General features: G+C 40.5%; 1 protein-coding gene across 8 annotated transcripts in view; it reads right to left on the bottom strand.

The window, feature by feature from the left end:
* Nucleotides 1–27,741, bottom strand: part of FOCAD (focadhesin) — a 210,354-nt gene that overhangs the window by 105,391 nt on the left and 77,222 nt on the right. For all 8 annotated transcript variants that reach the window (XM_050944099.1, XM_050944101.1, XM_050944100.1 and 5 more), the window contains 4 exons: nucleotides 18,067–18,171; nucleotides 17,548–17,649; nucleotides 13,976–14,106; nucleotides 11,614–11,740 (listed from right to left, as the gene is read on the bottom strand). In XM_050944099.1, coding sequence (XP_050800056.1) covers nucleotides 11,614–11,740; nucleotides 13,976–14,106; nucleotides 17,548–17,649; nucleotides 18,067–18,171 — 465 coding nt within the window. The remainder of the gene's footprint in view (nucleotides 1–11,613; nucleotides 11,741–13,975; nucleotides 14,107–17,547; nucleotides 17,650–18,066; nucleotides 18,172–27,741) is intronic.

The raw sequence follows: 27,741 nt of genomic DNA on the forward strand, positions 1-27,741 counted from the left end.
AACGGCCCGGTCAGTGCTGCTGACCAGAGCTGCCAGGATCCCTTTTTGACTAGGCATTCTGATCAAAAACTGGACACCTGGCAACCATAGCTTTAAAGCTCATTGTCTATGTGTATTTAAGAAAAAAAGGCAAATATTTTTGAGTAGTTAGCAGCTAACATTAGCATACTTTTATCTGTTGAACTCCAGTGGGCTTCTAGTCTTACAAATAGCTGACAAACAGGGAATGCTAACGGCCCAGCACCCAGAATGTGAAGCCAGACCATATTAGACAGTCAGAAGACAATGTAATAAAGGATGGGTGATATGACTGATTTGGAACTGCCCTGTGACAATTTGCAATATTGGTTGGTTGGTTGGTTTGGGGGAGGGGGGGGGATGAATTTATTGGGTTATTCCAACAACAGCATTTGGGAAAAAAAAAAAGACAGGAAGGAAAAGAAGGGCACAAAAAAAGCCACCTCTCAGAAAGCACTTGATAGTTGTACAGGGACAATATCAGTACCACAGACCCTGAGGAGTCCGGCTTAGTCTCCTGTTGAACCTACAGAAAGGACAAAGCCCAGGAACAGAGAAGAACAAAAGAGCTGCAGAAATAGGGACTATAGAGATAGTGGTTGATCAGGGGAAAAAGACTGAAACATCAGGACTCCCATGGATGTATGTGAAGAAGTTAGCCCTGCCTAGGTTGTGATCAGAGAATAGTAAAGCCTTGAGATAAGATAGACATGCTTTTCTCTATTGCTAAAATAATAATACTTTTGTTTTAAGGAAGCTGTCCAATCATTGTATACCACTGGTCACCAGCTCTGGAAGAAAAGAACCACAGCTGCCCAAATTCAGTCAGACCTGTGGTGTAATAATGGTAGATATACAGGGTACCATAGTTCAGGGCTCAGTCCGTGAGTGGCATATCTGCAAAATTCCACCTGGAGACAGAAACAAGGCCTGATACCTGAAGGAATGTGCTCACAGGGACAAGTGGCTTGAGGCTGAAAAGTTTTCCATAGCAGCTGATGATAGTTTGTGTTTGACACGATGCAATTACCCAGGAGAAATTTAACACAGAACTGTTTTGCTGCAGCTCTGAATCCTGCGCTCTGCATCCATGTAGCACAGCATTCTTTACTTATCTTCATGGATTAGGTATTACTGCCTTTTTAAAAAAAAAGAAAAAAAAACAACAACCCTATCAACTGTGGATTCCTGGATTAGCTCTATGCATTCAATTCATTATGAAAAATGGATTTTAAAAGCCCTTCTTCTGGTTGAAGTTGAGGGTTACATCTATTGCAAACCCAATGTGACCTTAAAGGAATTCTTTGATTAACGTTTGTATACTATTTTTTAAAATACTTGTAAGTACGTATTATTTCAGTTCTATTACAGTTTTCTAACCACATACCAACCACACAACTTCTAAATTGTGTAAGCATCTCTAATGCAGACTGCAAAAATCAAAAATTGACTCTGCTCAACTGAATACAGCCATTAATCAAAAATATGCAAGCTATGCTGCACAGTTTGTAATGATAGTAAAACAGAAGTATACACCACTAAATACAGACAAAGTAAATGTGGAAAGTCAGCCTAACCATAAAACTTACACATGCTCAATGAATAGTTGTTTGGATACCAAGGAAACCAGCATCTCCTCATGTACATATGACATGATAATACAATCTTTAATTACACGATCGCAAACCATTTATCAAACAATACAATATAATACAAGCAATGTTTGCTACACTTTTAGAGATCTCGTACACTACAGTAATTTCAATGTCATAAATACCCAAGTATCATCTGACTTTGACCTTGTTTGACTTGAGCTATTTTGTATTTTAATTGTTTTATCATCAACCACACATGTATAATTTGTAAGTCCTTCACATTCACAAATATTTTTATATTCAATTTCCTAGGATTTTCAAAAGAAACAAAGGAGTTAGGGGACAAACCAGAAGATTATTCCTCAGCTTCTAAAGGCAGTTTTGCTAGTGGAGCTTGGGGCTTCCTTTAACCCACTGTAATACAACCCCAACTACCTGCAAGTTGAGGGAACACCCATAACTTTTAGATAATTAAAGACCTGGATAATGGGCACAGAGGTACCAGCCAGCTACTGGGCCAACACCTGAGTTATTATAAATCAGTTAGCTTCCCAGAGATTGCTGGCTAGAGAGTTACACTCTTATGGAACTTACAAGCTCAGCAGGACAGAAGCTTCAAGTCCCGCTGAATTTAGAAATGTCAGCAGGACAGAGTGGCATAAGAGCTCTCATCCTTGAGAGACAGAACAAGGATGCTCTTACTTTTGATGGAGAGGCTCTCCCTTCCTCAGCATGTGGTACTTGGGAGTTCTGCTGAATATTGGATTCCATTCAGTGGCTCAGTTAACTAGCCACGCATGCAACTAAACAACTCACCTTAAATGTCAATGGAATTTTCTATTGCCAATGTTTTCCCAAATTAGAAAGGCACATACTACTCTATGCCAGAGTCACCAGGCAGCCAGCTGAGGCAGGAGCAGATGCAGGCTGGAGCAGGGGCTGGCTAGCATGGAAACAGGCACAGCTAGAACCGGAGAAGTCTGGAGCAAGGGTTAGTTGGAGCTTTAGTAGGCTAGACCATGTCCAGTCATTGAAACTACTGGCAATGGGAGTGTTCCCAGGCAGGCAGTGATGTTGGACAGACTGGAGAGACTGCTTCACTTAGGAGACTGACTACCTGCCTTGTGATCACGTGGATGGGATCCTGCCTCTGGATGGCCTGACCCCTTGTTGAATGGCATGGGGCCTATCATAAGACTTGCAGGTAACTGCCTCTGATACTTATCACACTCTCTGGCTCATGGATGACTCATCTGATTTAGGCAGGCTCAGAGGTGTCACCTCCAATTACTAATTAAAACACTCTATCTTGAAGTATGACTCAGAGTTATAGGGCTCCCATGACCATTCTGTTTGGGCATACAATGTGCTGAATTCAAGCACCATTCCAAATTCAAAGTAACATGGCAACCCAAGGGAAGGCATAAACCTATATAAATACTCTTTATTCACTGAAATAGCATAGTTGCACAGACACTTATCATAGTCTCAGCCATGCTATTCTTTCCAACCCAGTGGTGTTAATTCAGATTATCATGCTTTGCGGCCATTGAGACAGGCTCCTCCACTGCTAATTGACAAAATTAAAACCTTCCCAGTGTCTGATTTGATCTTTTGAAGATCCCTCAGAGTTTCACTGAGATCCAGAAATTCACCAACACTACCCAGAATAGTGCTTGTATTCTGACATAGGACACCCACACTAAAGTTTTCCAACTTAAAGCAGATGCTCCAATAAGGCACTAATCTATCACAGCTCATTGAACTAATCATATCAGCTCAAGTATGAAAACTATCCATTCTGCCATTCTACAACCCAAAATACAGGAGCCACTTGTGTACACACATTTGAAAATCTGGTGCTCTGTGTGTGGGTGGGTCGGGGGGATCTGAAAATCATGATACTATTTCCAAAGCTTGTGTAGTATTGTAATATTTCAGGAGCTGTAACATTTAAGAACACAGTCTAATAAATGTACTGGACATCATAAGCAACTAACCTTAAACATTTACTGCTGTAGGTATTTTATATGATCTTCCCTTGACGTGCTTTTAAAAAAATAATCCTTGTAGCAACAATGATTTTGCTTCCTCCCACAACAAAACAAACAAGATAAAAAGACAAACAAGGCAAATAAATGTTCTGCTTTGCATGCTTCCCACACAAACAACATATTGCATGCATGCGCCCTTAATAGCCTGCTTCCACAATTCAGATTGTTCTAGGACTTACAAGAAGTCACTTTTTTCCTGTTTTAAACTTCTTGCTGCTAGCAAGAGTACAATAATAAATAAAGTATGTATGTCACAATAATGCAATAAAACAATAGGAGACAATTTAGAGCCCTACATAAGTTGTATCCATATATAAGTTAAGAATAATGAAGAGAGATAAATTCTTTGATGAAAATAAGCCATGCACGTTCTACAAAAGAAGAGTAAATTGGAAGAAGACTTCACAGCTTACAAACTACTGCTTTGTTTTGAGTCAGACTAGAATTTGCAATAGGTCTTGTCTGTGCACACATACTCCTTGCCCCAGATTTCTGTTTGAGGAAAAGATGATCTAGTAAATTTTCTGACTGGGAAATGGCATCAAATAAAACATTTGACCCGATCTAAAAATGTAACACTGTTTAACCACACTATTAAAAAATCTCTGGAATGTAATAAATATAGAAGCTACAGCCTACTAAAAAAAACCTACTGTACACAGCTGTGCACTCCGGCCAGCCATTTATGGGCTTCCAGCTATGCCATCAAAATTCCATAATAAATTATTTTTATAACCCTTAAAATGTTAAAATCTAGAATTCTGACTGGCTCCTTTTACAAGGAAATAATTCGCTAGAACTGTCCAACACAGCAGCAGCCCCACTGAAAATCATCCACCCTGCAGTGTTGTGAAGAAACAATGATGGGTAAGAAGAGAGGGAAGAGGTACTTTGCTCCCCAAACACTTCATTTTTAAAAAGTAAATAAATAAACGGTTATAATAGCAACAACAACCTTGGCCTGGCACATTTCCGGAGGAATAGCAGACTGTGATAAACAGCCTGAGGTGAACTCTCCCTGTCGGTCATGAATCCCCAGGAAATGCCCTGTGCCTCAATAGTTATTGCTCAATTGTACAATGCTTCTCTTTGAAAATACAACACCCTCTAGGAACTGAACAAGATGAAAGAGCTTTTCTTCATGATGCCGAGGCGCCTATTAATTTTTGCTGCAACAGAATTGTTGTTGATTAGAAAAAGAATGTTCATAAATCCAGACTCTCTAATCTAAGGCTTTTGGTGCAAGTTCTTTGTACATTTGTTTTTGTCCTTATACTCGTTGGTTCTATTTTTGTTTAGATTGACAGATCATTTCCATCTTGAAAAATTAACAACCTTTATAATTTATGGGCTTTCAGGATTTCTGGTCAAGTCAGCTTTGTCTTTGCTTTTTTTAGTTTTAAAATGCATATCTTGCTGCTGGACAGAACACTGCCTGGAAATCATTTGCTGGAAAGGGAAGTTTTAGTTATTCAGATCTCCTGATCTCAAGGAGAGGAGCAGCACTGTGAGAGCATACTTTAATTAACTTTCTGTACTGAACTGGGGGGAGGGGAATGGGAGAACAGAGGATGACATTTTAAGTAAATTTACTCTCTGAGACAAATAAAGCATTTATTTATATTGAGACTTCATGTGGCAGCTGGCACTATCAGTAGTAATGTGGTTACAAGAACGAACAGTTGGAGGATTATTTGTATCTCTGTCCCCTCTCAGCTTCTCTGAATGCACCCCCTCAATCTCTGGCCTCATGCCTTTACATGTCCTGAGATGGAATTCCACAATTCTCCCCACTCTTAGACCAGGCCTGGTGGCACAGTACCTGTATATCAACTATGCTTATCCAGAAAGAAGGGGAAAAGAATAGGTAAAGATAAGCCATGCCTCAGCAAACACTTGAGGGTTGTTACAGGACAATGGCAGATCCATAGGCGCCGAGGAATCTGCCTTGATCTCCTGCTTAGCCTACCAAAATGGTTTTGACAAGAAGGGCAAAAGCCTGGGAATTTACAAAAACAAAGTGACTCTGGATAGATTAAAAGGGGCACACTTGCTTTCACGCTCTCTCTCTCAAAAGAGAAAGGGAGGGAGGGGAAGTAGTTGTTTGGGAGGTATTTGGGAAAACCAGACTGACACAGGCATCCACTGAGGTGTTTGAAAATGCTAAGTCTGCCTAGGTCACCATGTATGGCAGAGCTTTAGGTAAGATACCAACTAAACAAAGTGGGTTTGGCACCTGCAGTTCTTCCCTTCAGGAGCCTGTGACCAGTGATGGATACAGTGAACAGACAGCCTTCTTAAACCAAACTGTTGTTTATTCTCACAGGAGAGGTGAAGCATAAGAGAAAAAGGATTTTAAAACAACAAATAGTCTATATGCACATCTACCTTACCTACAGCCCTGCCATCACATAATAGTTAGCTAGGAAGGCCTAGCTTCTTCAGACACAATAGCAGGAGCCTGAGTCAGTCTGGTTCCCCTAACAAGACAGAGACAAAGAGAGACTCTTAATCCAGACAGAATCCCTTTGTTCTTGTCAGTTCCCAGGCTTTGCCCTAGTAGGCTCAGCAGGAGGTCAAGGCAGACTCATTGGAGCCTATGGCTCTGCCATTGTCCTGTAACAACCCTCAAGTGTTTGTGAGGCATGGTATATCCTAAGTTGTTGTTCTCTCCTGCCTGCTTGCGTTTCCATATAGGCTACTATTAAACAAAACTGACATATTCATATGGTAAACATCGCAATAACCAAGTTAACATATAGCATTCATAAGTTATTACAGAGCAGCTCTACATCCATCACAGTCATCATCTGAAATGTTCAGATTATGCACTAAACTACAGCTCCTATTAAAACTTTTTCTAGAACAGTGAACTACAGCAAAACCCATCAGACTTGCCCTCCATTTCGAAGTGATATATTCATTCAGTAATTTATAGAGCATTTACATCTGTAGCAATTATGAACTATTTGCAAAAACAAAATTGTATATGAACTCACAATTCATTTTGTATAATAAAAATGAACACTGCAGCTATATAAAATTTGTGGACAGCCAAGCTGCAAGAATAAAGTAAACAAAATCAACAAAATACACTTGGCACAATGCACAAAAGTGAGCCAAAAACTTGTACTTTGGTGAACCACCAAGAGATTCAAGTACAAAGGCAGACGTTCTGGGAGCAAGAACATCATACTTGATAGTAACTGCCACAGTACAGAAGGATCAGTCTCTTAAAACAGGGTTTCAGACCATTTATGGCTACGCTCGCCTTCACGATACAGCAAGTACCTCACTAGTCTCTATCTGAAAGTCCTATATTTGCATGTCAGAGAAGACTCTGCTGACTATTTAGACTGTTTTCTATTTAGTCTGTGAGTTCCTAAGAGCTCTTACAATCTACAAGGGCTGTTAACACTTGTCTTACTGTATATGCCTATAGAGCACTTAGCACACTGTTGTGTGAATAGAAATAAAAAATATATAGAACCTTTTTCCAAATCAAAAGCCAAGTTTGTTGCAAATAATATTTAAGGTTTACCTTTGTTCTGAAAAAATTTTAAGCCCAAGAACTGATGGAGTTTAAGGAAAAAAAACTTTCATAAACTTCAAAAAATGGACTTCCCATCTAAAGCACACTGTTGAATTAAAAGTCAAATTGACGCTAACTATAGTTTTATTACTACTTACTACATTACAGAGACCATAAATGTACTAGCTGCCTTGAAGTATAAAGAAGATATGGTTAGTCTTCGTTCCTGTCCTGAGGAAATTACAAAATAAATTCAGATATGATGTGACAAAGAGAGCAACAGCAGGGCCGGCGCTTCCATTTAGGTGACCTAGGTGGTCGCCTAGGGCACCAGGATTTGGGGGGTGGCATTTTGCCATCCTCGGCGGCAATTTGGCAGCGGGGGTTCCTTCCAAGCTCCGAGTCTTCGGCGGCAATTCTGCGATGGGTCCTTCACTCGCTCCGGGACCTGCCGCTGAAGTGCCCCGAAGACCGGGAGCGCAGAAGGACCCCCTCGCTGCAGAACTGCCACCGACCGGGAAGGAGGAAGTACCCCCCGCCGCAGAATTGCTGCCAACGACCGGGGGCACGGAAGGACCCCCACCTAGGGCACCAAAAACCCTGGCGCTGTTCCTGAGTAACAGAACAACAGGGTTAGGGAAAGGATGGATGGGGCAAAAGAACAGGGTTTCGCCAATAAGACTGTGTAGTTACTCAACAAAAGCTAGTGCAAAGCATAGTGAAAACTATCATGGGGAAGTGACAACGAACCAAATCTTTAGGCTGCCTAACAAGAAAAAAAGTAGGGATCTTAGGGAGAAAAGAGTTCGTGATCATTAATTTGAGACTGTATCATACTGTACCCAGAACAAAGATGAATTAAGGTTGGCCATGCTAACTTAATTCTGGTAATTCCTAACCTTGAAGTGCTTGAATTTGCAACCTCAATGACTATATTTTTACATTCTTTTTGGTATGTGAGTTGAATGAGGAGGAGGTAGTAGGCTTGCACAAAGCAAAGAGACATTAGCGGGAGAAGCAGACAAATATAGAATGGAGGCCATCAAGCACATCTTTAACATTTCAAAAAGTCTATGATGGTGAATATTCCCACCAACCAGATGAATCAAAGTTCTCCATACTACTGTCAGGGAGACACAGGCTGGTATGATTTCCAGTCCCACACTCTTGTTCATCCATTCTGAGAGTGACAGGAATGCTGTGGAAGGAGCATACTGCCCTGGGAGGGCTGAAATTGGGGTAAGGAGGAGAAAACCTTGAATCTCTCTTCTGGGCATGTCTACACTTACCTCCAGAGCAATCGATCCAGCAGGGATCAATTTACCATGTCTAGTGAAGATGCGATAAATCAACCGCCGAGCACTCTCCCGTCAACTCCAGACCAAGAGGTGCAGGCAGAGTCGATGGGGGAGCATCAGAAGTCGACGTACCGCAGTGAAGACACCGCAGTAAGTAGATTAAGTATGTCAACTTCAGCTACATTATTCACATAACTGAAGTTCCATAACATTGATTGATTCCCCCGCCCCGCCCAGTGTAGACCAGGCCTCAGTAGCAACCCTTCTGGACAATTAAAGAATAGCATCTGTAATCCTGGCTAAAGGACTTGAACATAACTAAAATATCGGTAATGCAGGGCCTCTTGTGGCTGGGAACATAAGACTAAGAAAAATACCTGAGTGGTGGTGATGAATCAACAGGACTCAGTAAAGGACACTAGGGAAATCTTAATCCAAGGGGAAAAAATTCAAACCACAATCTTAGTTTCTCCATGTATTAAATGTAAAAAATGTTTAAACCTTAGTTTTAATAGCCAATTAATGCACACTGTTTTAAGACTGTCCAACATTGCAATTTCCACTAAACATCAAATTCACTGGTTAGCATAATTTGTCATCTGTATAATTTTTATTTTGCTATACTGCTCCACTTTGCCAGTTCCCTTTTTTGGTCAAAGACAGACGATAAATGTGGAATTGTGGAACAAACAGCAAGAAACCACTTCCAGAAACAGCTTGGAAGAGGTTTTTTAAAAAAACAACTATGCTTAGCATTTTCATTCTTGAATCTTTCTTGGCCTGCATACAACACTTTACACATGAAATCAATTAGAAACCAGGATAGATGGCCTCTCAGAAAGTATGCTGACTTCTGTTGAAATCATGCTGGCAGAAAAACAAAAGATTTGCCCAGAATTAGTAAATGTGGCCTGGCAAGAACTACTTTGTATATTTTACAATTTTGACATGCAAGTCAGTGCATACTATAGTTTCATTTAAAGGTCTCTGTTACACAAAAGCAAAAAAGGAAGATTTAGCCTTCTTCATAAATCTCCCAAATGCAAACCCAATGCTCTAAGTGATGTAAAAAATTAATGTACAGTGGCACCTACTTTATGTATACATGGCATACCAAACAATTATTAAGTCCAACTCAACTGAAAACTACTATTCAGATCAAATATTAGCACTATAGCAGGTTTTATTATAATTTCACTTATACAGGAACTTTCACTTGAGCATCTCAAAATGCTTTATAAACATTCATTAAATATCAGACCAATTTCTTAAGGACTCACCAATGATTTTGGCCAAAAGCCCGTGTACATAGTTGTGCCATTGCATTGGCTCAAGTGCAGACTAGGAAGCAGATTCTGAGTGTGCCTTATGCTTCCCCTGCAAGACCGCACAGGACAGGTCACAATCTCCACCTATCTCACTGCTATGGATAGAGAAGTTGGGGCACAGAGAGGTTAAGTCACTTGCCTAAGGTCACACTTTTAGTCAGTGGCAGAATGAGGGAAGACTCAAGAAACTCTGACTAAGCACCAAATATACTGTGTCTCAAATTCTTGCTCTGGAGACCAATGTTTAAATACTAATTAGGGGAAAAAAATTACTAATTTTACCCTCATTCCAATACATGGTTGTCCATACCACTAACCCATACAAAAATTCTCTCTGAGAGGCCCAAGGCACAGCATAGTGTGATAGCAGGCCTGGTTCCCCAATCCACTGGCTGCACTCCGCCCTTCTTTTTTTTTTTTTTTTGCTCCGCTGGCGACCCCTCACCCCCTCAAGTGTCCCAATATTTTCATCCTCTCATCTGGTAACCCTAAGTGTAGCCACTCTAAGCCGATGGGAGAGAGCTCTGCTGTCGACTTAATTAATCCACCTTCAATGAGCAACAGCAGCTGTGTCAGCAGGAGAAGCTCTCCTGTCAACATAGCACTATCCACACCGGTGCGTAGATCAGTATAACTTATGTCACGGGGGGAGGGGAAGGGATTATTCACACCACTGAGTGACATAAGTTCTGCCAACATAAGTGGTAGTATAAACATAGCCTAAGTGTCAGGACTGAGGCAAAATTAGAACAGTGGTGAGAGGAAGATTTTAGTGTGCCACACAATGTTATTTCCTTCCAGGAAAATAAGGTGCTCACTTTCAAGTACCTGGTGGTACCTTGGCCTATCATCTCTCACCAGTGGCATAACATCAGGAGTGTTTCCTGCTTCCCAAAGCGGCTCTTTGGGACAGCCTGTATGGGGCGGGAGAGAGCACATCTCAGACAGAGTCGCAGCTTGGGCATTGTTGTCTATCCTGCAAGGCCCAGCAATATCCATAGCTCCTGCCTCCAAATCATGAGAGAGAAAATATGATCTAAAAATGCTAGTAAAGGGACAAGCTTGTTTAAATAGTAATTGAGGCTAACGTTGAAAACACATTGATAGGGTCAAAAAGTGTGATGCTCCACTTTAAAAGAAAACTCAGTGATAATTTTCTTGAACCAGATGTTGGTTCTTAGCAGCAGTCTGGAGTCTGTTGTTTTATACAGGTGTTTATTAATTAAATTGCATGCTACTGACATTATTATTAAACATGTACATATTGTGGTAGTCCTTAGAATCTTCAACCAGATCAGGGTTCCATTGTGCTAGGCTTAGTACAAGCACATACGAACTGACAGTCTCAGTCCAAAAGAGCTTACAGTCATAACAAGTGAATAACATAATGAAAGACAAAAGTGAATGAGACAGTCAAAGGGACCAGGGTTAAGAACACAGGGTAACAAAAATTATAGGATGTGTGCACTTCTTAGCCAAATAGAACTATGCACCAAGCCACATCTAAAATTTGAAGGAAAAATTCTTGAGGGGACATCTGCCTGTTGATAGACAAAAGAGTTGTGAAGAGACTTAAAATTCCTGGCCCCGTGTTGGAGGGATATCATAGCAACTGATCAGGGAAGCACTTAGATAAATTCCCGAGTGAATAATTAATAAATAGGAAAAGACAAAAGTTTAATTTAACAGAAGGAAACATGGTACTATTCTATAGCAATGCCTGCTAGAAAATGGAAACGTGCAATGCAGAGCAGTACTCAAAAAAAGGACAGTCCAAATTAACCTTACCTCAGCTTGGCAAAGTGCATGAAGACCTTGTAACACTAAAGCAGCAGGTGTGGCTTGATCAGGTTTTGTGCATTCATTCAATATCTGGGAAATTGCAGCCAACATATCAGCTCCATGTTGATATGGCCTAGTGGAAAACAATATTACATGAAGGCAAAATACTTAAAAAAAATTCAGTTCCACCTCTCAAAGATTCTTGACATGTAGAGAAATATTTCCAAGCACATATTCTTCTACACAGGACCGCTTCCTATTTAACACTTAATGACTATTTCTTTAAACAACTTGGATAAATAAATCATCTGACTGGATGATGTAAGTACAGTCTTTAGGCTTTCTAAGTTTTCTTTCTATAGCCTCTAAATCATTTCCACTGTGCCATCACAAATCCCATTTAAACTTTCAACTCTAATAATAGTGTTCACTTGGCAGCTAATGTTACAGTTACATTGAGACTTCTTTTATAACCCAGGTTTCAGATGCTTGTAACTTCCCAAAAAAATCTCTTTTGACTGAAATTGTTGTACCAATTATATTAGACCAGTAAAAACCAGCAGGATCTTACTAAAGGGGACAAGGCAAAGATGCCACATTTATTATGATAACAATTTATGACTAATAACTAATATCTTAATTCTTATACACACACATTATACCTATTACCTATACACACACACACACACACACACACACACTCACATTATAATACCTAATACCTATACACACACACACATACACACATTCACACACACACCCCCACATTCATCAGGTGTTCTGCAGCTGCTGCATAGTTACCAGTCCTGAAGATAGCTTAAGTTCATGGCTTGATTTTGCAGCTTGGGTTCGTAGCTTGTGGCAGCTAACTGGCCAGGAAAGCTGGGCACAAGGACAAGCTGGATCTCTGTTGGGCAGGCACTGATGTCCTTCCATGTTGGCAGCAGAATGTTACCCAGAGTTTCTCATCTCACCCTTCTTTTTTATAGGCTTTTAGTTTTGGATTCAAAGTCTATAGGTCTTGCTGTGTCACGCTGCCTCTGGGTTTAGATTGATCACCCATGAATTGCAGGCGTGACTTTCAGCTTTGGACCTGGCTTTGATCTTCCTTCTGTTGTTCTGTTGTCCTTTTCTTTTTAGGGTGGATGCTTCTTACTTTGTTTAGGGCTGTTGTCTAGGTCTTCAGCCATTGGTATTTGAACTTTATCTCATCAGGACAGGCTGGGGCTGGAGGTTGATTCCGTCATCCATACATACCTCATTCACACATCTAAACTAAACTAATAAGATTACAGCAGGGTTTGCAAAAATGAAGGTTGGAGGAAGCTTTTACAAAATGAAGTGAGTGTTTTAAAATGGGGTTTGAATTACAATATGGAACAGAAGTTACAGAATAGGCAAGTGTAGTGAATGGTGAACAGAAGATACATTAATAAAGTGAACAATTGAAAACAATTTCATTTATCAGTTCTACAAAATATACTATGATCAAAATAAATCACACATTTTCTACTCTAAAAAGGAATAAGAAGGAGCCTTTTTAATACAATCGCTCTTCAGTACGTAACTCCCATTTACAGCGCTGATTATGCAGACATTAAAGTACATGGTGAAATCAGAACAGGTTTTTCCATTAGAAAAAAAATATCAGAAATTAAATACAAAAAATGTATATTAACATATTGTTAGGATTATAATTTTGCCCACTCAATCCGGAAATGAAGAAGTGATGGCCCTCAGAGTAAGCTTACAAATCAGTCTGAGTTGCTGTGTGGATGGAAGGGGGTGGGGTGGGCTGGGGTCAAATATGAGACAGAGCCTGGCCTTCGTATGCAGTATAGACATAACCCCCAATGTCCAAGAGGACAGTTGGGGTGTCAGCTCGCTGCATGGCTCATTCATTTCCATATCTAGAACAACATTCAAACAATGGTTCTATATCAGCATATTAATGGTGGTCAAAACATACAGTTGAAGCCAGTGGTATGATTCTGGCTCTTCCATTGCGGACTCCAAGTAAATTTTGCACAAATGGGATGTCTCAATGATTTCTCAAATGTTTCTGTCACAGAAAGACCCGAGAAAGCAGAATTCCTTTGTAAATTCTGTTCTGAAGCACTGTGTTTTGTTTGTATGTGCTTCCTATCAGTCCTTCATATAGTCCTATTCTGTTTGTATTAAAAGCCATGTATACACATTATACTTACGAGCTTCCGAAGTATCGCCTAAGACAACATGTATCTATTACAGCCATCAAAAACCACAGGCCCCACAATTAAGATAACAGGCTCGCCAGAAGTGACCAGCACAGCTTTCCTTTAAACACCCTGCATCCTCTCAAAGTTGGGTAATGAACACTCATTCTTACCTCTGCCTGCATATATCTCTGATGGAAGCAGCTTTAGCTATCACCTTTTCCCACAGAGTATCCTTCCCAATGGACAAAGAGGGCATATTGGACATTGCCATGAACCTCTGCAGTTCTGGATAAACCCGATCCTAGAAAAACAATTGATTTTTAAAATATATAATTAAGTTTATAAAAGTTGGTGAAATGATTTTATGCAGCTAAAGCCTTTAGCTTCTAAAGAAACATTTTCATTGCAAATCACATTGCATTTCGGTTCATCAGTGGAGAAGAATACTGTGATGTGATTTAAGTGGCTTCTTTGCACAGAATCTATATATTTTCCCCCATAAACTAAAAAGTAATCTACTACCATGCAGCCAAATAGAAATGATTATCACTCATTGCATAATGCATTGAAAGTATCAGAGTAAAGTAGTATAAAAATATCTTTCAGAAAATTATTTCATAATTTCATTCCAAGACTCAATGAAATGCAGAACAGGCTCCATGAAAGACCAACTCACGTATCACTGACACAATTTGCTTTCCACAACTAAGAATCAGGCACTACTATAATCAATCATTCAAAATGAACAGGAGTACTTGTAGTACCTTAGAGACTAACAAATTTATTTCAGCATGAGCTTTCGTGAGCTACAGCTCACTTCTTTAGATGCATAGAATGGAACACACAGACAGGAGATATTTATACATACAGAGAACATGAAAAGGTGGAAGTATGCATACCAACAAGAAGAGACTAATCAATTGAGATGAGGTATCATCAGCAAGAGAAAAAAAACTTTTGAAGTGATAATTAAGATGACCCATAGAAGGTGTGAGGAGAACTTAACATAGGGAAATAGATTCAATTAGTGTAATGACCCAACCATTCCCAGTCTCTGTTTAGGCCTGAATTAATTGTATCTAATTTGCATATTAATTCGAGTTCAGCACTCTCTCTTTGGAGTCTGTTTTTGAAGTTTTTTTGTTGGAAAATTGCCACCTTCAAGTCTGCCACTGAGTGGTTAGAGAGGTTGAAGTGTTCTCCCACTGGTTTTTGAATATTATGATTCCTGATATCAGATTTGTGTCCATTTATTCTTTTGCATAGAGACTGTCCAGTTTGGCCAATGTACATGGCAGAGGGGCATTGCTGGCATTCAAAATGATGTACTTTCCCTACCAGGGGAAAGCATGTAAAATGACATCCACTGTAGTTTATCTTGGTGAGACTGTGAGACAAGCGGGATCCAAACACTTGTGAACGAAAGCACCCCTGTTATCCACACCCTATCCACCACTGCAATAATCTTTGTGCAAATATGCCTTGTGAGGTATCATTTGAAAACTAGTAACTTGCTAATCAATAATATCATGATGAAATGTATGTAGCAACATTATATGTAAAGTTCTGAATTCCCCCATACGATGATGTTACCATATATTCAAACCACACAGCCCTGACTAGACAGAAGTTGTTAAAAAGGTTTATTCTAAACAAAGGAAAGTGTTTACCTCAATTTACACATAAGTAGTAAACTAGATTTTTGAGACAACAAGAGGGGCAAATGGCAGGAGACAAGGCAAATCTGCATTTCAGCATAGTGGAGAAGAAAGAGCATGGAGCCACTTTCACCACCAGACTCCATGATGCTTTCTTTATTGTTTGAATAAACCTGCTTTGAGGGGTAAGCCTCATAAGAATTCACTTCAAAGAGCGAGTGGACTATCGAAGTGAGGAGCAAAAATAACCCAAGGCATCTTTCCCAATCTCTCCCCCTATTTCTCCCTCTTTCACCTAAGACGACAAAGAAATCAGCCCTTTGACTTTAGGGGAGCTTCTGACCTGAGAAGTTGGTCAGCAATGTTGCTGAGAAACTGTAGTAAGAATTTTACCTTGAACCAAGTCTAGCTTGTTAAGTTTTAGCTACCAGAAAGCATTTTACCTTTATTTCTCATGTAACCATTTCTGACTCAATTATACTTGTACTCATTTAAAATCTCTCTCTTTGTAGTTAAACAAACTTTTTTTTTTTTAATATAAACTAATCCAGTATTGTGTTTACACTGAACTGCTTGGTAACTCCACTGAACGTAGCAGGACTGCTGAATATTGACCCTCTACAAGGGCTAAGAACGTATAATATCTGAGCTGCCCAGGAGGGGGCTGGACAGAGCTGAACACGTGTTTTTGGGACAATTCGGGACTGGGAGTATGTTGTGGTCACCCTGGAAGTAGTAACCCAGGCTGGTGGAAGCCAGACTGTGGTTGGTGTGTTTCTGACAGGCTGCTGGACTAAGAGTTGCTGGACCAGAGCTGTAGCTATACACAGACACTCAGGGTGTGACCTGCATGCTAGTAGGCTGTTTGTGAGCGGTCCAGGTTTGGAGCTACAACAGGAAAACATGGTGTGGCACCCCAGGTTGCAGAGCAGGCAGTGACAAACACTCACTGGTGTGGATTGTACCTTGAAATGTGACAACATCCCAACAAGAGAACAGGGGAGGGAGGAGAATTGAACCCCCAAAAAATAAACAATAGAATCAACTGGTTGAATACAATGTTACTGAGTATAAAATGTGACAGGCACTGTCTTTTAAGAAAGCTTGTAATGTTCTGAACATGATGGTCATTATGAGATATGTATACAAACTGTGGTAATGAATTTATGTAGTTGTGTAGATAAAAAACTATGCTCATAATTTGTGCTGCAACATTCAGCTCCTCCTCACAATAGGCAGGGAGAGGCTGCCTCCCCAACCAGACAAGATTAGTTCCAAGCACCTAGCATTATATAACTCAGGAAAAGGCAAATGACAGACCATTAAAATTAATAGAAAGACATTGGAACCGAAAGAAAACCCCAGCCTTGGAAAAGTATGAAAGGAAGCAGTTTCCCCCACTCTGACTAATGAGAGAGAAAATAACAAGCCTTTTTAAAGCAGGCTTGTGTCGGAGGTTTGGCATCCAGAAACTGAAGGCCAGCATCTACATGAGGTGCAGTTCTTTAAGTGCTGGATCCCCTCTATGATAGGGGACACGCTGGGAAACTGTTAAAAGGCAATAGGTAACACTTATTAGAAAGGGGAATTTATCTCACATAGAAGTGTAAATAGAAAAGTAAAACTTGAAGTTGCATCTTTGTTTATTTTCTATGCAACCTAAATGTGTTTGTTTCCCTTGTTATTTCATCTTTGAGTCTGATTTTTTATAAAATTAACCTTTTGTTTATTTTTATCCCAAGCAGATCTCTATTGTGCAAACTGTGTGTAGTGTATGTACCAAAGGGAACAGATAACTGGGAAAGGTTTCACTCCTTCGTGGGGGACAAACCAGAGGGGGAAGTCCAAGTGTCTGGTAGTTAAGAAGTAGGGTAGATAAATTTGGGGAGACTTGGGACCAGAAGGGCTGTTGAGATCACCCTGCAAGGAATAACTAGGCTGGCAGAAGCCAGGGTGAGACCTTTATGTTTACCAGCTGGCTACTGGTGTCAAGGCTCTGAACCATAGCAGCATAGCATTAAGCATCCAAACTTATAAGGCAGATAGTGAAAGAACCCTTTACAGACTGCACGATTTTTTCTAACCTGTTTCTCCCATAAAGATGTCATCAGGCGTAAAGTGATAGGTCTAAGTTTTGGCGTGCTCCCCAGCACCTGTATCACACGTAAAATCTGAGCAATGCAGACCTAAAAGAGATTGTTCACCACATGCATTTGTTATTTTAATATCCATGAACAAGGAGATGCTTCACTTGTGTCAAATATCTGAAAGCCCACGGCAGCATCAAAAAGAAATGAGGAGTCATTTTCTAACAGATTTTGGTGCATAATGATCCTAAAGGACATTTTCATGAGATATATAAATACAGAATAGATAGTTAAAGCACAATATATAATTAATCCTTTAATACTAGTTGTTATATTCCCGTCATAAATATTAAGTAATAAGTTATGCAGATGCTCACAAATCACTTACAATTTTAAGCAAGTTATGCATATCCATGTCTACATTCACTCATTCAATGTAACTAGCTACTTACTAAAACAATATTTCCTTTATTAAAAATCATTTTTGGCTCAAGTACGATTTCTATTCATACTGACCTTGTGTACACCCAGAGTAGGCAAAGTATATAAAATATCCCGGTACAAAAAAGGCTCCAGTGGCCTTCCCAACTTAAACATCAGAACTGGGATTAGATTTGGGACCTAAAATAAATGGAAAAATGTAATATATACAAACACATCACTGGTATTAAAGAAGCCAATTGCAATGATGTGGTTAACAGATAATGTAATAACAAACAATAAAGTCAAGAGAACATACACCCCAACACTCTTCCTGCATTAAAATTAGGGGAGTGGAATTAAAAGACTGACTCTTCATAAGATTCATTTAGAGCTTTTTTCAGTTGCCTTTTTGGAACCTACAAGTCCTGTAACCTCGGTTGACTTCATGGGGAAAAAAATCAATTAAACTATTGGCAATAAATGTTAGGCTAATAGAAGAAATGGAGTAATATGGACAAAATAATAAAAACAGTAAGAACCACAAGCAACTCTTACACAGCCGTTTTCATCCATAGATCTTAAAAAGACTTACAAAGGTTGATGAGTTAATAAGTAGTAGATTAGCCTCATTTTACAGATGGCGAAATTGAATCACTGAGAGGTTAAATTACATGCTCAAGGTCACATGGCAAGAACTAAAGCCATGTTTCAATTCCCAGTCTCATGCTCTAACCATTGGACAACAATGCTCCTCAGCTATACCACCTCACTTCCAGAGGCAAAATTTAGTTCAATTATATCATAACCTTTGTTATACTGCATAGTATAACACTTCAGGTCAGGTCAGGTCAGTCTTGAAAACCTGCTGAGGCCTTAGAGCAGTGTTTCCCAAACTTGGGACACTGCTTGTGTAGGGAAAGCCCCTGTCAAGCAGGGCTGGTTTGTTTACCTGCTGCGTCCGCAGGTCCAGCTGATCGCGGCTCCCACTGGCCGCGGTTTGCTGCTCCAGGCCAATAGGCGCTGCTGGAAGCAGCAGCCAGCACATCCCTCAGCCTGCGCCACTTCCAGTAGCTCCCATTGCCCTGGAGCAGCAAACTGCAGCCAGTGGGAGCCACTATTGGCTGGACCTGAGGACACGGCAGGTAAACAAATTGGCCTGGCCCGCCAGGGGCTTTCCCTACACAAGCAGCGTCCTGAGTTTGGGAAACATTGCCTTAGAGTATTTAAAATATTCTTCATATTCAGAACATAGAAGTATACGGACTATTGAAAACACGGAGGTAAGGGTAGCAATTTATTTAAATCAAAATTAGCAAGCATAGGGGTCATCAGTTTATATTTCATTGCTTTCATAACAATTAACACAGATTTTCAGTCTTGTTGGGCACAAAGTGAAGATTTAGAGGCTTCTCATTGTTTGCTTACAATAAAATGGCCTCAACATCCTGAGTGCACAGATCAAGGGGAACCCATAGAAAAATTCTCGATTTCCTATCTAGATTGCATAACAAATTCATTTTAGTTTGAAACTTTCATTCCAAACTTCCATTGAAAGAAACAGAAGATACATCAGAAAAATCCACATACCATGTCAATGAAGAATGAACTGAAATGTGATTGTCAGTCATTCTACCAGAATTCTCATGACCCTGTATCACAACTCGCAACATGTATGAGTTTAGAACATGATTTACTGCATTTTTAAAATGTATGGTAGCATTCTTCTTCTAAGTATTGCCCCACAAAGTGACAATGAAGAAAAAGGAATGTTACTTAACCCTCTGTTCCCCTTTCCTTCAGATATTGGTTTCCATAAAATACTGTCTTGCATTTAATCACAGTTGCTAGCCTTTCATGAAACAACCTGCATCAGGGGATCTTATCCTTCTCCTAGAGCAGTAAGGCATGTTAGGAAATTCAGTATTTTGTGATGTGTGGACTTGATTATTTCCAAGTCTTTTGGATTTTAAGCAATTATTTTCATTATACCAGGGGTCGGCAACCTTTCAGAAATGGTGTGCCAAGTCTTCACTTATTCATTCTAATTTAAGGTTTCGCGTGCCAGTAATAAATTTTAATGTTTTTAGAAGGTCTTTTTGCAAGTCTATAATACATAACTAAACTATTGTTGTGTGTAAAGTAAATAAGGTTTTTAAAATGTTTAAGAAGCTTCATTTAAAATTAAATTAAAAGCAGAGCCCCCCCGGACCAGTGGCCAGGACCCAGGCAGTGTGAGTGCCACTGAAAATCAGCTTGTGTGCCGCCTTCAGCACGCGTGCCATACGTTGCCTACCCCTGCATTATACTGTCACTGGAGTATACAGAGTTCTCCATTTCAGTCTTAGTGTTTGCTTCTTGAGTGGATCACTGTTCCAAACTTTTTCTGTTACCTTAAATTACTGTAACCTCAGACCTTTTTCAATGACCCCAAGATTGGACAATTTTGTTGGCTGGAAACATGAGGATAACCTAAAACCAAAACCTATACTTATTAGCAATGGGTAAATTGGCTCAGATAAAAGACAGAACAGCCCTAACCCTAAATCCTTCAAAGTAGTAGTAAATCAAACAGATTACAAACCTCTCTCAAAAAAATTCAGTATGGTTTGGCCAACTCTTTATGCATGCAAGATGTAGTATTTTGTACTATGACTGCAGACTACTGCAGCAGCTTTCTCCTGGGACCATCTACATCCCACAGTGTGCCAAAAGATGATAAAATTTCACAGCATACAAAAGATCCATTCCAGCAAATGAAAGCCAGTGATCTTGTAATGGGAGAAAGTGAGCACTGGGATTTTATAATCTTCAGGTTACAAATTTCTATGTATCATCATCAGAGATGGTCCCAAACCAAAACTCCAGCAATTTGTTTTGCAAGTTGCCGCTATCTTTATAATGGATCAAACCAAATCCCAGATCTGTACTTCTGCAATTTTTAAATAATTTTAAAGCCCAGCTCCAAATTTTTCATCTGGGGGCCTAAACTTAATATTTATAAAATTAATTTAAATTTAAAAACATCTCTTGTAGATTTTCAAATTAGTTATTTAGAATCCCTTAGCAAAAATAGTTCCTTTTGTTAAGCCTTTTCTCTCACACAGTTTTTAGCTGAAGTACCATTATTTCTCTCCCCCTACTTTTCAAGAAGATGACCCACTACCAATAAAGAAAGCAACTCTTAAGTTAAGAGATAACAAAAGCTGTGCTTGAGTGTAACAAAGGGTTTGTGACACTATCGTGTAGCAGAAACAATAAAGGAGTCCGAGAATTTCAGATAATGCACATTAGAGTAGAATTTCACCCAAAGGGGCAATTTTAATGCAAGTTTCATAGTGCACTGTTCTCTTTCTGCTTGCTGTGTCAATCTGAAAGTGTCCTTTTTCCTTGCTCCTTGTTCTATGCTTTCAATCTTCTGTAGAATTAATAAAGAAATTGAAGAGCTCTTCATTTTTTATAGGAATTATGTTTTTAATAAAGAAATTGTTTTAATCTAGGAAGAGGACGGCAGAGAAGAGTGAAGGCACAAAGGAAAAAGGAACAGGCGGAGGGAGGAAGTCAGGCAGATATCAAGCTTGAACTGTGCTTATTTGGGATAAACTAATTCTTTAGGTCCCATTTTCACATTCTTCCATTTAACATGCATGATAATTTCTTCTGTAAACAAGATTTTGCATGGGCTAAATCTTGAAAATCTGGTACCTCAGATTAATTTTTACCCAAATGTTTAAATATTAATTTTCCTTTTAATTTTTAAGATACAGATGAACCTACTAAATAATTGCAAATAGAATAGCAATGTGCAATGGATTCGTTTACAACTTACTGGCCACAACCCTTTAAAACAATACAGGACCTACTACAAAATTAGAGGGGTGGATATATGAAGAAATGCTGCTAGGTGGCCTATCATCTCAGCTGGTGAATCACTGTGGCTGATCTGGCTGGGCGAGAAACAGCACGCCTGTCTGGTTATTAATCCATGCAGCAAGGCTGAGTGGCCTCCCTCCAAGCAGGAGAGGGAGGGTCCACTACACTTCCCTTGGTGGGCGGAGCCTATCCTGCCCCGCCCCCCCTCACTGGAAGTGCCGGGGCGGGACCAGAAGTGTAAGAGGAAGGCCCTGCAGCACAGTTGGGGCAGAATCCCTGGAGGACGGTCCTGCTGTACTGCCATGCCCAGGAAGGGAAACTACATCCACACCTGGCTGTCCCATAGCTGCAGAAGTGGGAGACCCCGACAAGGAGTGGCTGCAGCATACCCCAAGGAACCCGAGGAGCCCTGGATGTGAGAGATACCAAAGCCCAGGGAGGCAGGAAGTGGCCCAGGGGCAGCTACGGAGCAGCCAGCTGCGGAGCCAGGTGCGGCTCAGTTGGCGTGTTTTGACTGGATCCCCGCCGACGCAGAGGAAGCCAATCTTGCCTCTGCCAGGGCCAAGACGCAGTGGAGTAGGGTAGGCCTGCATCCCCCTGCCACCCTACTCTGGGGTGGCCAACTCTGTACACTGCGCAGTGAAGCTCCCGCTCTGAAGAAAGAGCCTCCCTTACCAGCTCCCTTAGACTGCTGCTTTGCTGGCTGCCTGAGTCCCACCCAGGCTAAAGCCAGCTTTGAGACTGCTTGTTTGCTGGCAGCCTGAGCCTCCTCATGCCCAAGTCCACACTAGCTCCACAGACTGTGATAGCCTTGCTAGCAGTCGGAGCCCCACCCGGCCGAAGCCAGCCCCGTCGCCCGTGTTTAATTGTTAGCAGCTTGAGCCTCTCCAAGCCCAGGCTGAAGCCTGGCCGTGACTGACAGGTGCCCAGCCCTATTGTGGGGCTGGGAACTAGAGGACCTGGGGGGCCTTGCTCCTCCTGGGTGGAGACAAGGGCCCTAGACTGTTCTCCAGCTTCGTGCCTTGGCCAGACAAGCCCGAAGGCAACCTGAACAAGTGGCCTCCCTTCGAACGGGAGAACAAGGGTCACCTACAATCCAGATAAAACTAAGTCCCTGGCCATCGCCACCAAGCAGCCTCCAGCTCCAGATTACAACCAACTCAGTATTAACCTATCTGGATGGGATATCGAGCAGATGGCAACTGTCAAATAATGGGGTTGTGTTTTGGGCCCTTCAGCAGCTTCAGTGGGGGTGTAATGACATTAAGCTTGCTACGAAGCTGTGGATCTATAGACCTACAGTTATACCAACTCTATTGTAAGTCAGTGAAACAGGAGTGTTGAGGAAAACTGAAGTGAACCATAATGACATTTTTGATTCTTATCTTCAGCAGCAGCTCCATATCAAATGGCAGGACAAGATCAGAAATGAGGACATTTGAAATCTAACCCACAACTGCCTCCATCATCACTGGTTCAGTTTCAGTGGTGTTCCTGGTACAGACATATGTTAGGAGGGATGTCCAATGAAGCACGTTTGCTGCTAGATCGCTGGCAATCATGTGGTCACCAAAAGCCTGAATATCCAGCTAGACCACCTTGACAATCTAACTAGAGATTGATCTGGGTGGTGCACAATCTGCAAGGAGGCTACATCACTTTGGGATTTCCCATGATAATGGTGAAGCCCAAAACAGAGGATTTATAAAACTAGTAATTACAAAAGATATCAATAGAAATGTATAATATTTTTTAAAATGTTTCAATGGCAACAATTTATTTATCTAAATTATTACTATACCGCTTATCACCATAGCATCTGGGTTCTGAACAGGTAATTTAGATCTGCATGGCAGACTTCAAAGTGGATTCAGCTCTTTGCCTTTCTCAGGTGTTCTAGGTTTTTTTTTCTCCCCTCCCTATATTAATGATCCCCTGTCCCCTCCTTAGATTAATGATCCCCTGTTATGTTACTGTCAGAAGTAAGGACTAACTTCTAGCCTAGCTTAACCCCAGGCAGTCTAACAAGTGAAGCTGGGCCCCATTTGAGCCTCCTGATTGGCCAAGCCACCTGACTGATTGAGGGGATTACCAGCTCTTCTCTTAAGATCAGCAGCAGGGCACTGGCTGCTCAAAGCATTGGCCCACAGCTGTGATAGTTCCTGCACCTGCTCGTTCCCAGCCTTGCTCCTACCCTGTATTCCAGCCCTGCATCTGCCTTGCCTCACTCCAGGTAACCCAGTTGAGATTCCTGACTTTTGACCCATGGCTTTGGAATGTGGCCTCTGACTGGGGGTTTCTGATATCTACTAAGAGTACTAGGCCTGTGTCATGGTATAATTCCCCACTCTGAACCTTAGCGTCCAAAAGATGGGGTACCAGCATGAATTCCTCTAAGCTCAATTACCAGCTTAGTACTTGTAGCGCTGCCACCAACCAGGAATTCCAGTGCCTGGTACACTCTGGTCCCCCCAAAACCTTGCCCCGGGAACCCCATGACCCAGTCCCTCTGGATCTTAACACAAGGAAAGTAAACCCTTTCCCTCACCATTGCCTCTCCCAGGCTTCCCCTCCCTGGGTTACCCTGGAAGATTACTGTGATTCAAACTCCTTGAATCTTAAAACAGAGAGGAAAATTCACCTTTCCCCCTCCTTCTGTTTTCCCCCTCCCAGACTCTCCCTGAGAGAGACAGTAATCCTAACACAGAGAGAAAATAACCTCTCTCTCCCTCTTCCCTCCTTTCTCCCCACCAATTCCCTGGTGAATCCAGACCCCGTCCCCTGGGGTCTCACACCAGAAAAAAAAAAATCAGGTTCTTAAACAAGAAAAGCTTTTTACTTAAAGAAAGAAAAAACAGTAAAAATTATCTTTGTACATTTAAAATGGAATAGGTATAGGGTCTTTCAGCTATAGACACTGAGAATACCCTCCCAGCCTAAGTATACAAGTACAAATTAAAATCCTTTCAGCCAAATACACATTTGAACTCCTCCCAGCCAAATACACATTTGAACTCCTCCCAGCCAAATACACATTTGCAAATAAAGAAAACAAACATAAGCCTAACTCGCCTTATCACCTAGTACTTACTATTTTGAATCTATAAGAACCTGTATCAGGGAGATTGGAGAGAAACCTGGTTGCACGTCTGGTCCCTCTGAGCCCCCAGAGTGAACAACCACCAAAAACTAACAGCACACACAAAAACTTCCCCCCTCAAGATTTGAAAGTATCCTGTCCCTTGATTGGTCCTCTGGTCAGGTGACAGCCAGGCTCATTGAACTTGTTAACCCTTTACAGGCAAAAGAGACATGAAGTACTTTTGTTCTATTAACCCTTAACTATCTGTTTATGACAGCCTGACTCCCACTCCAAGCATTAGACACAAATGCACACATCCCAGTCCCAAACAGTTATAGATTAAAAGCTTTGAAAGATAAATAAGACTTGCAGTACATTCCATAAACAGCAAGACTTTGGTTTCATTTGATATTTGTTCCAGAAGTTGAGTCCTTAATCAAAATTGCTCTATCTCCAGTACTCAAAAAACTTTGGCCTAGGCCTAGTTAGCTGCACTGATCTGGAAGAGTGCAGCTGCCTAAATGGAATCTGATGTAGTACAGTCCTGAAGCACTGATAGCTTTGCAGATTAAGACCAAGGTATCAAGCACGTTTATTTCACTTCTAATTCACACATGAAATATTCATTATTCCTTATACAAGGGGACCATAAATCCCAACTTTACCAATATAGTCCTGGCTTTTCAAATCACCATGACACACCCTGATTTTGGTTTTGTAATTACAAATGGCTTGTTCAAGGCATATTATTATAGTGATCAGAACTTGCTCCATGTACACTAGGAATAAAAAGTCCCATGAAACAAGTGCTTAGTGTAATGAACAAAATTTGGAGAGAAAAGTCAAATGAGCAGACACTATCAAAGCTGTTCTTCTGTTCAAAATAAAGAAATATGCATGAGTCAGAAACTGGCAATAGCAACACCAGTACTTACATATGTACATATATAATTTTTAAAATGCACTTTTGTCTTTTTATATGATTAGTTCACAACCTTATAACATGTTGCTGCAAGTGTCCCAATTTTTTATTATGAAAATATAGTCGCTGTAAGGGACATAGGTACTAATTTAGGGATAGAGCTAAGTAGCTCGTAGGCAGCTAAATAACCCAGGACCTTGAGAAGAGTTTTATGACCCTTGTTGCAATTTTGAAAGAAAACCCAGCTATATGATTTTTATTGTATAATTTATTACAAATTAATTAAAAGACACACTTAAAATCAATTAATAGTCTAGCCAAAACTAACTATTACAAATCTTACTAACTAATTAAGGATAAAACAGTAAAACTATAAAATCGAAACCACAACGGGAATTGAGTTAACAAATCAAGCTGACAGTATGCAATAAAATCTGCAGCTGACTGAATTATTGGATGACCCCAATCAAGACTTAAATCATGACGTTAACGTAACATATAATCAATTCCTATACATATTAAACCTAAGACCTAAGGAGGCAAAGTCTACTTCTCAGCCTTCTAAAGCAGTACTTAAACTCCTTCAAGGTCACTATTACAAGGTGGCTTCTAGGACTGACTTCTCCCCCTCCTCCCCACTGTATCTACTAACTGCAATGCAGAGTGATTAACCACATCTAACGTCCCTTTTTAGGACAGAGTAGTTTCTGGAAACATTCTTTTATAACTCACGGTGACACAAAGTGATTTAGGACAGTATTTACTCAAAACTTAAACGTTCACACTCACAAGCACACACCCGCACACAACCCCCACCCCCACACACACACAGTTTTAGAGGGAAAAAAAATTGGGCATCCTTGCCAAATAGATTACCAAAAAAAGAGGGGAAAAAAGGTTACTTTGAGAACAGTATGGCTCTATTGTAGTCTTGGTCTCCTCCTTCCTAGGGGAAGGAGAGGCAGAAGCCCTTCTTGGTATTGTGGTGCCCAGTAAGAATTGCACCTTCTTCCATATTTACCTGGATCTTTAAGAGTATAATCCAGTTCACTCCTAGAAGCCTTTTCAGAAAATCAGGGGATATCGGGTCTCACAGACCAATCCAGGTTGAGAGTGAACAAGCTTGACCTTTGGCCAGCCTAGCAGCCCTCTCTCTTTTATTGGCAGCTTTGTAACAATATATCTCACCAAACTGCAACAGATGTACTCCAAAAATATGAAGATCATGTGAACACCAAGAGATCACTCCACGGATGCAGTTTTGGCCCCCTTCTCTGTGGGGATACAGATGGAACAGTTCCTCTAAACCACTACAAATTTTGGATGTGATCAAGATCATTATTATTTCTTACATCACTCATACTTCCATTCATTTATTTTCTCAGTATTTCTTAAAATAGTCTTTTTACTGGCAAAAAATTGAGAACTAAAATTTTACTTATCTGGATAAAGGTCTCTCTCTTAGCAAAACAGCTTTCAGAGTTTATTAATACAAAACTTAAGTAAGAAAAAATTAGGAGTGTACAAACAAGAAAACCTGAAACTTCTTCAGTCTTCTGGGATTTCACCATCCTCCATGAGTTGCCGAAAATAATTGTTAACAGTTCCAAGATCGAATAATTGGTTGAAAAAACATACTCAGAGTATGTATCAATGGTTCGCTGTCAAATTGGGAGGACATATCTAATCGAATCTCGCAGAAGTCTTTCTTGGTTTGATATCATTCAATATTTTCATTAATAACTTGGATAATAAAGTGAACAATGTGCTTATTAAATTAGCAAATGACACTAAGGTCAGAGGAGTTGCTAGTAGTTTGGAGAACAGAATTAGAACTCAAAACACCCTTGACAAATTGGAGAATTGGTCTGAAATGGTCAAGATTAAATTCAAG

The sequence above is a fragment of the Gopherus flavomarginatus genome, chromosome 3 (assembly GCF_025201925.1).
Source record: "Gopherus flavomarginatus isolate rGopFla2 chromosome 3, rGopFla2.mat.asm, whole genome shotgun sequence".
NCBI classification, from domain to species: Eukaryota; Metazoa; Chordata; order Testudines; family Testudinidae; genus Gopherus; species Gopherus flavomarginatus.